This window comes from Scardinius erythrophthalmus (genome assembly GCF_964197995.2).
Source record: "Scardinius erythrophthalmus genome assembly, chromosome: 22".
NCBI classification, from domain to species: Eukaryota; Metazoa; Chordata; class Actinopteri; order Cypriniformes; family Leuciscidae; genus Scardinius; species Scardinius erythrophthalmus.
In genome coordinates this window covers 4,455,037-4,466,633 of record NC_138242.1, presented here as the reverse complement: position 1 = coordinate 4,466,633, position 11,597 = coordinate 4,455,037, and the positions used below count along the sequence as shown (strand labels likewise).

The 11,597-nt window shown below is 40.8% G+C and overlaps 1 protein-coding gene across 1 annotated transcript; it reads right to left on the bottom strand.

Annotated features, from left to right (window-relative positions):
• Window positions 1-430: 430 nt before the first annotated feature.
• On the bottom strand, window positions 431-11,319 carry inhbaa (inhibin subunit beta Aa). Its single transcript, XM_081352260.1, has 2 exons — window positions 10,482-11,319; window positions 431-3,157 (listed from the first exon to the last, which is right to left on the bottom strand). The coding sequence occupies exons 1-2, from the start codon at window positions 10,870-10,872 to the stop codon at window positions 2,385-2,387; spliced, it is 1,164 nt and encodes a 387-aa protein (XP_081208386.1). The 5' UTR covers window positions 10,873-11,319; the 3' UTR covers window positions 431-2,384.
• Window positions 11,320-11,597: the final 278 nt, after the last annotated feature.

The following is an 11,597-nucleotide window of genomic DNA, read 5'->3' as shown; positions in this document are numbered from 1 at the left end:
GATGGCTGGTCCACCTCCTCCAAAACCACCATGATTTAACTGAAACCTCTGCATGCAACATGCTTTATATAGTCACCATCTGGCTCTCTGTCCCGATAATCATAATTTAACATGCAAACTGTCGTCCTTTTTTCTTCTAGTCTTCTCTTAGGTGGTTTTTGGACATTTCCGAAGTGGGTGTTAGGATTATTTTTGAAATGGACAAGGTATAGGCTTTTTTTTCCATTTCTGTACATATTTGGTCTTGTAAATTGTTTCCTCTTTGACAAGGCCTGTAATACAGTAGGGCTTGTGCTTTGTCAGTTCTTTCAAGCACATTTATATCTTATAATTCCTGCAGTGTCTGGTGTGTCTTAAAGTTAGTTGTGTGTTGGCTATGTGTGTGTGTGTGTGTGTGTGTGGTGCAAGAAATCACAACCAACACTTTTCTCATCTGATTTAGTGTACAACCTTTTAACTTTAATGGTGAAGCAAAGGACAAAATACTGTAGAATAAATTAGATTAAAAAAAATAGCCACAAGCACATTTTTGATTTGTACAACAAAGCAATGCAACATATTGGTATCTTGATTTCCATATATACAGAATAAAAAATATATTTTTTATTCTTAGTCCACTTATTTCAGTGTCAATTATTTTTTATCACAAAAAAACAAACAAACAAACAAAAACATATACAACATGTCTTTCTTTTATATATTTTTTCTGAATTTGTATTTTTCTTTTCCATTTTAATAGTATTTTTCTTTAATGACACTTTTTTTTTTTTTTTTGCATTCCCACCAGGAACATATTGAAAAAAAGTAAACGTTTCTTAGTCCAAATGTAACACAAAAGTTTTTTCTTTTCCCAAATTGCTTCATTTTATTTTCTCCAACATTGCACAGTGGTAAAATATTTTGTGTTGGGAAGCAGAAATATTAACATATGCAAAACAAAAACAGTTGTTGTTTTTTTTGGATCACTGAAGATCCTTTTAATATTTGGTGGGAAAAAAAATGTAAATGTCTAAATAATAGTAATTAATCTCCCAAGTCATTAAATATCAATGCTGCACATTCACTTTTGTAACAATTCATAATTAAAAACAAACTCTAAAAGGTTGGTTTAAGTGCTGTATTAACCATTTCGATGGCCAGTCACGCATGGACTGTGCAGCAGTGCAAAAGCACACACAGGAGTGAGCCGGCTGTGGGACACTGAGACACTGTTTTAAAGGTCTTTCGGTTTGCTAACCTGGACATCTTTGTAGGGAGAACAAAGCAACCTTCTGAAAGACATATTGGTATCTTCTGAACAACTGTTCGGAGACGGCCTAATATGGTAGGCAACGCTAAACTAAATTCTTTGGTGTTGAGTAAAAATCCAAAACACTATTTTGTAAAATGCACGTGTATACATGGTCCTCTGATGTAGTGCTTGTCATCTCTGCCTTCCCCTCAAACCTCCCTGTTTATTTTTAACAATCTCATTTGTTAGACTCATGCTATGTAGGTACGCCTGTTCTGAAGTGCTTCTAGTCTTTCTCTATAAACATATTTGTATATGTGGCTACGCTGATCAAAATGTTGATATAGTGCAAAACTGTAAACGTTTTAACGTCTCATTTTAAAATAACAAAAAATGTACAGAAATCAAAACAAAATAATAACATTATCAACAATAGTCAGAATAATTAGAATAATAATATAGAGAAATGTTTGGTTCCAGCAGCCCGTCAAACTTCTTTCAAGTATCTCTCAACACACACGAACAGACATGCACACATACGAATACGAATACTCATAGGCAGACTGTACATACACACACTTTTGTACACGGACACACACAACAAACATGTAACATACGTACAAGGTATAAAAAGTCAACAAATGTTAACTTCTTTTTAGTGTGTAAAAGTAAATAGTTAAGAAACAAAACAACACCTTGATGAAAAATATATCATAATACTTGACAAGTTGCATAGTTTTGAGATTTTCTTTTTCAGGCACCTCATCTCTCTCTTCCTGCAGTGCATGTTCGCACTGCAAAATAGGCCGCATAAATACTCTCTGACCTTGCTCCCTTTGCTTTGTAACAAAAATATATTATATTTCTTTTCTCTTTTTGAAAGTGCCACAGAGATTACTCTGAGTTACAGATACCCATTGTAACGTGATACCCATTGGATTCTAAGATGACCACGCACAAGTGGTCGAGAGAAAGAGAGGCCTGTCTACGTGAGAGTTTGTCTTGAGGCAGTGAGATAGAGATAGAGGAGCCCTCCTCTCCTCCCTCTACATCTCTTCTTTTTCATTCGTTTTGGGGCTGAAGTTCTTGCCCCTACCACCCAAACCTGCTGCGCTGTCTCTCCCTTCCAACCCTTCCTCTTCTCGCAGCGGTCTTACGAGCATCCGCATTCTTCTACAATCATGTTCTGGATGTCCTTTTTGACGATTTTCTGCTCCTCGTTGTAGTAGAGCATGGACATGGCTCGCAGACGAGTCGGCACGCAACAGGACTTGATGTTGGTGAAGGGACTGTACCCTCGCATGCGGTAGTGGTTGATGACCGTGGAGTGGAAGGACAGCGAGTTGCCGGTGATGCTCGCGACATGGCTGGGACAGTCACCTTCGCAGTAGTTGGCATGATACCCTGAGGGCGCGATGATCCAGTCGTTCCAGCCGATGTCTTTGAAATTTACATAAAATTGCCGCTTGCAGCAGACGCGTACCTTGCCGTCGCATTCGAGACCTCTTTTGCGACGTCTCCTTTGGGACAGGTCGTCCATCTGTCGCACCACGGCCATGAGGAAAGGTCGGTGGGATTGCTCACGTTCGCCGCCTCCTGGAGTCACGAGTACTGGTGTGGCCCGGGCATCGGCACACAGCGGGCAGGAGATGCGCAGACTCAGCGTGCTTCCCCCATTCTGCAGCAACGCCTGCACACTGGCCGACACTGGAAATGTATGCCAGCCGCTACGCCGCGTGTCCAGAGATTTCTCTGCCAGAACCTTCTCCCCCGTTCCCTGTTGCAGGAGCAGCCGGATGGTGACGTTAGCACGGGTGCGGTTGCCCTTCGGCAGTCGCAGAAAGAGCCAGACGTTGGCTTGCTCCACTAAAGACATCTCACCGCCTTCCTTGGAGATGAGAAAGTTGACAAAGCCCGGAGCTTCACCTGTAGGACAGGAAGAGAAAGAAACATCGGAGATTAGTCAAATGTGTTGATCTTTTGTTATTGCACTTGCATCTCACTCTAGCCTGAGGCTCTGGTTGACTTTGGATACAGCCAAAGCAGAGCTGACACTGGGAGTGGTGGCATCAGTTCAGGAACAGTTTAGCTTTGTGCCAACAGTGACCAGTTTTTCAGGGTTTCCGCAAAACAATCTCCTTCTGTTTTGTGCGACTATTAATAAAGTGCAAAGAAGCATAGTCATGCATCCTTTTCCTGCACGTCAAATGCAAGATGTGAATCAGCCGTTCCTATAAGCACACTCGCAAACAAACAATCCCTCCCTTTTGGTTCTTCCTGTACCACCTTGGAATTGAAATAATTGAGGGTTTCAACAAGACTTTAAACCAACTTCATCACCTCTCCTGGTAGTTAACTTAGCAATTAAGAGTCTGCTCGCCTGGAACAAGTTTTTGTTGAACGTAATGACCATGACAACATGCAGCATGCAGCTGGAAGCAGTGATGTGGCATGTGGCTTGCTGTCTCATTGGATTGTAAAAGATTATTCTCTCTGGCTTTGATTCCCACCGTGTTATAGACAGAGGCAAGGCCTCTGGAAAATTTCAGTTCACGGATCATTTGGGAGCTTCTAAACAAATCCTCTCAATTTACTGACTCAACCTGTTTTTAAGCCACTAAACCTTTGTTGGGACATTATTACTGGCTGGTCTAGCTGACTGTTGCTTACTTCTACTGAAGCTGAGTTCTTGTAAAAGTGGCCACCTACCAAAGGTTTAGAATACACAATTATTCTTGCATGTCATGGCTAATAATAAGAAGCCTCTTGCAACAAGTATTAAGCAATATACTCTGGAAAAATATTGCACAAATACTACATCTATCACCTACCACAACACATTTACAGGGCTGCGACGTAATAACAATGGCGTCAAGCTACAAGTGTGTATGTGTGCGAGAGTGTATTTAAGGATCCCTGGCCCAAACCCATCTGTCCAAACACAGCCGAGCTTCACAAATGCAGGATTTTTTTCCCCAGTAGTGGCTAATGCATTGTTTCCCTTTTAATCTGCACCCACTGAAAGAATCAAGTATCGTTAGCATTTGCTAAGCTGAGTAAACCCCTTCAACTGCCCCTCCAGAGACGAGGCCCAGGTCCAAAGAAGAAAGATCACCATCGGAGCTTCGCAACTCTGCATGCTTCTGAATATATTTGCCAGAGAGCAAAGAGAAATTTAGAAATTTGAAGAGAAAGACTAAAGAGCCATGCAGTAATCCCTCAACAATAAACACCAATTTTACCGCAAGGGCAGAGTTTGCACAGCTGTCCTGCACACAAAGATGGAGAATAACATTTACACATTCCTCCCCTCCCCCTTTCCCTGTCTTCAAAAGGGGCGGGTGGCTGAAGTATAGAATCACCTGGGAACTTAAGTGTATTTGTTGGGGGGACTGGGGGATGTCCACTCCTCTTTAAACATGGCTTTAGTTAATGTGTTCTATAATCCCCTTTTCTATATGGTTTACCTTAGGGGGAATCAGCCTCTTTCATCTCCTTGTTGGCCTCCTGTCATATTGTATAGCTTGCAATGCCCCAGTGCTTGAAGCTAAAAGAATGCTTTTGCAGCAAAGAACTCCACAACCTGAAAGGTTGTTCAAACACGCCTCTTTGGATGAAGTTTGTTTGTACTCTTCCTGGTTAACTGTTATAGAACGCACTATTTATCTTTGGCTAATTTGTTGACAATGCTGATTAAAGGCAACAGTTTGTCCGCACAGAACACACATGCTAGTTCAAAGAGTACAGCGCTAACAGGTGCTTAATGGATCAAGTGGAACGAAGCATCCATTCACATAACAAAACACAAGAGAGCGTGATGTATATTCTCTAGGACTTGCTGACAACTTGGCAACAGTTATTGTTTCAAGGCCAGTACTCACGTTAAATATCAGAAGTGAAGGATTCTAGGTGCTAACATAAAAACACTTCCTGGATCCCTTCGGGAGTTAAAGATTCTTGGCCCATGTTCTTCTTTGACCCAACAAGATATTAAATTAGAAATAAAAGTCTGAGGGTGGAAATATGACTCTTTTAATGGCGTGTGGGAGTGAATGATTTGAGTTCCTCGCCTGTTATGCAACATATTTCAAACACAGTCCCGTCAGCAGCAAGGATTGATTTTACAGACTAAACTCTTGCACTCGAGCACACTGTGAGCTGTAATATCGTAAAGATATTCATATATTTCAAACAATTGTCAATTATCATCTGAATGATTATCGCTTGCTACTATAAAGCATTTAAAGTATTAAAACAGTTAAAAATATCAGGAATTTTACGCAAGGTTGGATACTAAACCAAATAAAAATGGTCCGTAATGAATGCAGCTGAGGTGTTCCAAGAGAATATATACAACAGAGACCAATACTAAAATCATAAAGCATCCTTTGACACCATAATGCCACTAAATAGACCACAAACCACTAGAATTCCTTTCAGTGTACAGCATGTTTCTGCAACAGCATTCATGGCCTTTTCTACATCCAGCAATGAGAAGCAAACAAACAAAAAGTGCAATTAAAGCCTATTTCCTAACCATAACACTGTAGAGTCTTGTATACATTCTCAGGCGAGGGTCCTTAACACTGGCTAGCCGTTTCATGATACCACACCTTGTGCTGTAAAGGCCAAGCATGCCTGTTATGTTCTTCCCCAAATGGCCTTGTAGCCTCTTTATCTGGTCCTCATCACCCACAGGCATTTCAGGCACCAACAGCGGGCCTGATTTACTGCCCCCATCTAAATCAGGCACCCCATCTAGCGGCAAAGAATCACCAGCTTCAGCCAGCGCAGCTCCCAGGGAACCAGGAGGGTAACGAGGAGAGTTATTGCTGCCTCCCCCTACTAACCTTTGTGGAACATGGCTCAAGGCCATGCTGAATAACTGAAAGACATGGACTTTCAATATGAGTAGAGAGACTGCGGCTTAACAAAACACGAGGGGGCAATTTAGGTCGGAAGCTGCAATTCATATTTTACTTGTTTATCTGATTGATTTTGCGGGATTCAAGGTTGAGATGCTTGCTACCATTCCACCAAGCCTGCATCTGCAAGTAATAACCCACTCTCACGAACAGGTTTGGATGATGCATCAGCTGTCAGAGTAATAAATGAGCTCAGTTGGCATGATGCTGCAGCATCCTTCCTTCACTACAGTACTGTACCTTGAAGCCAAGAAAGCTTTAAGTAGCATATTACAAAATGTCGTGAGCAGTGAAGTATCCTGCAACCTGAGAAAGCGTTTTTTTGACAACACTAATGCCAAGGGATCCTCGGCTAACAAGGAGGCTTTCTAATGTGGTACTCGAATCTGGATAGTGTTTAAAGGAGAAACTTTGTGGCTTTGTAATATGTAAGGTTTGGCAAGCTGGCCATGTAACCCCAAAATAAAACAAAGATACTTTGGAATTAGGCTATTTCATTCCCATTGCCTTGAAATAGAGATTCTTTCAGCCTCACTTTTCTGAAAATAAATCAATATTTGATCCAGCAAAAATAACTGCTTGCATGAAGAATTGGGACGTCTTCTTTTCTTTGATGTGACCATTCCTACAGGGAGTGATTATAGGGTTTTCCCTGTGATTAATTACTTTGCAAGTAGGAGGAGATCAAAACAAGGAAAAGAAGTAAATATTGAGTCATTGTTTCAGAACATGTCAAGCTTTGCATATGCAACCTGCACGCCTGAATGGCATCAAAAAGGCCAAACACTGACTGAACTCCCACACACATTCACTTCATCCACAGTGATATCATCGACGTGCCTTCTGTTTGAAGATCCTGCACGTGGCTTCAGCGGAATTCAACAACCACTTATAGAATAGTCAACAGTTTTGTATATTATATTTATAAGTCTCTGCATTAGTTAAATCATTTTATTTTAAGCAAAGGCTATCCATCTTGCAACTTTTGATAGAAAAGAAACTTTTGGAGAATGCTTGGCTGAATTTTATCAATGACCTCTGTTGCAATCTCAAAATTTAGCAGTGACATGATAGGAAAGAGCAAATTCTCTAGATATGGTTGCTTTAAAAAGTATTTGTTCGTCTTTGTACTAGTTAGAAATGCTGTTATTTCTTACTCTTTACTACTGCCTGAAAGTCTGCAGACTGAAAGTATTTGCAGTCATGCAAATACACAAGCACTGATTGCACACATTGCTTCAGGCTACACATATAAATCGAGTGCAATCAGTCTTACCATGTAACGTTCATTCACCCAGCAGATAATGGTTTAAGCAACTATGTCCTACTATAGAAACAGTATGCCTCAGATTCTGTAGTTTCCTCAGATTCAGATTCCTCAGATCTGCAAACTGATATCGTTATCAAGGTGGCTTCTAAAACAGCACTTAAAAGGACAACAGCCACGTACAATGAAGACTGGAACTATAAACTACCAAGAGACATTTAACTTTCTGAAGAAAATATTGGCATAGAACGAATTCTGTGAATAGTTGCATTGCCAGGCACAAACACTGAATTGTTTAATTTTCAAGCCAGTTTTGTCTAACAGCAGCTTATTAGTATTGAAAATATTTCATCCTATGATCATTAAGAAATGTATATTCATAAATATCTCATAGCTGTATGAGAGCAGATCCTTGGACAAGATTCCAGACAGATAGTGTAGAAGTCTAAGACTTACAACATACACATAATTACAGTTGTCTAAACAACCCACTTAACACAACATTACAGTGATGCAGTGCAGCAAAATGTGTCTAAAAAATCATACCAGTATGAAATAAACACCATGAAGAACTATGCATTATAGTATTTAGTAAGTCAAAATAATTACAGTTATGTCTCTGCTTGTGATGCAAAGCCCAAAAATAATACCTGGTGCCACACTGCAGACTAAATGATGCTTGTACACCAACTATAAATTATATTGAAATAATATATATATATATATATATATATATATATATATATATATATATATATATATATATATATATATATATATATATATTGTAGCTAAATTATTTCAATATAATTTATAGTTGGTGTACAAGCATCATGCAAAGTACACCAACGCATTAAAGAATGCATTAATCTTCACTGTAAATGTGTTATGTTAGCCTATTTGCATGTGTCTGCAGTAATTTCCCCTTGTGGTGGATTTGGAGAAAAGCTATATTTTGGAGACTTTGGAAAGCAGATCAGATTCAACCGAACGTGGTATTTCGCACCAGACACGAGAATGGAATTTGAGCGGGAATCCTCACGAGCTCAACGATTATCGCGAGGTTTCTGTTCAATAACACTGCGATGGTTTGGAGGAGGGAGGTGAGGAAATCTTCTGTAAACTTAGGATTTACATTTATTTGAAGCCAAAGCTCGTAAGTGAAGATAAGAGGAAATGACGTGTCTTTAATGCGTTTTGGTTTGGTCAGGATTTATTTGACTTCTAATAATTAATTTGCACAGTCGCACACTCTAACCTCAATTATGCAAAGACTCCACCCACTACTTATTATAATAATTATCTAGTTTGTAGCCAACTATTTGCTTTTATGGTGAGCATGAGGTAAATATTCATTAATGTGTGTTTCTTTAGTTCCTTTGAAATGTCAAATTTGAGTGATTGAAGTAAACATGACATTGAAAAGTATATCCACAGAAATTGAGCTATGATGTACCATGTGTTTGGTTTGTTCCATTTCGGGTCAGTAATCTGACATTTTGCAATATGAGCAGATAACTGAGAGCTTGCGATCCTGATTTATTCATTCAGCCTGAGGGGCTGTCCGTCTCCCTCTCAGTCAATACATCAAGAGACCATTGAAAACAAATAGATGTGTCTGACATTGAGGGAAAAAATACTTGCTCTAACTGTTCACATAATAAAAAGTTTGATATAGTTTTGATTACTAACAGATTTAGCTCTGTTTCATAACTAGGTTTTTGTCATCTCTTAAGCATGATCTGAATTTGTTTTATAATGTGACAAGCTGAAGTCTGGCACCAGAAGATTATCAGGGAATGGTTCTCATAAACACGTTCTCACGAGTTCTCACGGTCATAAAAAAATCCCGTACGTATCAGGGAATTTAAAAAATGTGGATTCCCCAAATGATTTCCAGATTGAATATACATTTTCTATTTGTAAATATGTCATTGATTAGAACATTGCTCTTTGTGAACGCAGTTTCTATAAAATGATTTTGGAAAATACTTTTGCAGTATTGGGGTGGGGGAAGTCACGCAAATTTATTGGTCAAAAATGTGAGGAACCTTGCATGAGGAATGTCCTTGTTGAGGTGGAAAAATACAGTTTTAAGACTCAAACAGAGTTTCAGCGAGTGGCTTATTTCACGCAACATCTATATTTACTCCAGTTTACTTCACGTCTACATTTTAAAATGACATAAAACTGAATTCATGTAATGTCATTCTGAATATAATCATTCTCTCCACAAGGCTGCAGCAGTGTTAAAGTCTCAGCTCTCTAAAATCATGAAACATTCATCTTTTCAGGCAAGCAATCCAATTGCTCCGTTTGCTGCTTTTTAGGTCTGACACATCTGTTGAGAGCTCCTGCAGCACGCCGCGGCTCGGTGTCACTCATGACCCGTTTGAGCTGTATGACTCAGAGAAGAACCCAATCTTTCCTCACATCATGGGCTTGACAGCACCTTTGAACAGCTCTCTCTGCTGCCGACAATACTCTTTCAACTGCCTTTGAAACCCGACACAAAGGCAGTAACTGAACAGCCTTCTATTTCTCATAATACGGAGAAGCCTTTTTTATTCATCTGTGTTAAGGTTTTTATGTATGTCTCTCAGTCACATAGGGAAGCCACGTACATATGAGTCTGTCAGTCCCGAGGGAAGAGCTCCTGTGCAGAGCTTACGGCTGAAGCCTGGGGGGCCTTTCAGATAATTACTGATTCTCTAAAGCAGCAGGAGGTTTGCAGGAACCTCGAAAGGGGGGAGTGAATTTGCCGCAGCGTAGTCCCGGCTGACTTTGTGCGGTGGCAACAGGTTTCCCTGAACTCTTCAAACTGGTGATATTGAGTTGAACAGCTTTATAAAACCACATCCAATGAGTTGATTTACTTTAAAGTATTAAGGACTAAAGTCTCATTTGAGCACTGACACTGACCCTTTCACCTGAACTCTTCAAACTGGTGATATTAAGTTGAACAGCTTTATAAAACCCCATCCCATGAGTTGATTTACTTTAAAGTATTTAAGTACTAAAGACTCCCTCAAGACATTTGTTAAAAATTCCGACTCACCGGCTTCAGCAAATGTGATGATCTCGGTCTGTTCTGCCTGTTCAGTCTCTGGACGGTTGCTGGCCTCGTCCTCTATCAGAACACTGCCGTCCTTGGCCACGCGTCCCACGTGTACCTTGCGGATGGCATTGAGGAGCGCGGCGCGAGGCACAGGGTGTGTGATGTTGGGGCGTTCTTGCAGGTGCAGCATGTTAAGTATGTGTCTCTTCACTGCCTCGACCACGTCTTGCTGGGCTCCCTCGTCCTCACCTTTCCGGAGCCGTGCCAGCGCACAGGAGGGGCAGTCCGTGGCGGACGCCTGTTCGGATGTTGCCACGCTCCCTTTGGTGACCATGGCATTGGTGTGGATGAGCAGCAGGAAGATCCCGCTCAGCAGAGGGAGAAGGGACATCCTTAAATGAGAGGAGTCAGGTGTCTGCAAAATGAAAAACTTACTTTCAAAGTTCCTTTCAAAGTGAGACAAGAATCCGTCCAGTCGCTGACAAAGCTGTAAAGTCTGTCTGCCTGTGGTTGAGCTTAATCTGACGGACAAAAAAAGAAAGAAGTAAGAGCTAAACTACTAAGGGAGGAAAAAGTGAGGAAAAAGTGTAATCCTTCCTGGTGAGTTGTGAGAAGAGATGCTGGTTAAAAGGCAGGAATAGTTCTGTCAGTGGATTTCTCCCTCTCCAGGTCCTTGGGAAGTTTGTATGGGATGGGCAGTCGGCTTCTGGATGTGCCCCAGGGAAGCAGTGCGCTCGTAAGAGGTCTGGGACTGCTCACTGTGCAGGAGTTGAATGGTTTTGTTGAAGTGGGCTGGACTCTCTCGCTGGCTCTTGCTCCCCTGTCTCTCTGTTTCTACTTCTTCTCCTCTCTCTTACACAGTAATTATACTTCCCTCCCTCCCCTCCCTCCCCTCTTCCTTGCTCCCTCCCTCCCACTCTTTACGTTATTTTTTTAATTGTTCTATTTGTGGGGCAGAGTAACTTCCCCCTGCAGGGTTTACAAACCACGTAGTGGAATTTGCTTCAGACAGAGACATGACAAGTGATTTGCTGTTAAGTTTCTGCTGTGATGTTTCCCTCCCCTCTAGGTCCATTCATTTGTAAGTTTTCCCAGTTTTTAAATGTAAGACACTGC

What these genes read in the sequence shown, in the direction of transcription:
- inhbaa (XM_081352260.1), bottom strand. Translation starts at nt 10,872, where the DNA reads ATGTCCCTTCTCCCTCTGCTGAGCGGGATCTTCCTGCTGCTCATCCAC. An exon ending in CATCACATTTGCTGAAGCCG is followed by an intron (nt 3,158 to 10,481) that starts GTGAGTCGGAAT and finishes CCTGTCCTACAG; the next exon opens with GTGAAGCTCCGGGCTTTGTC.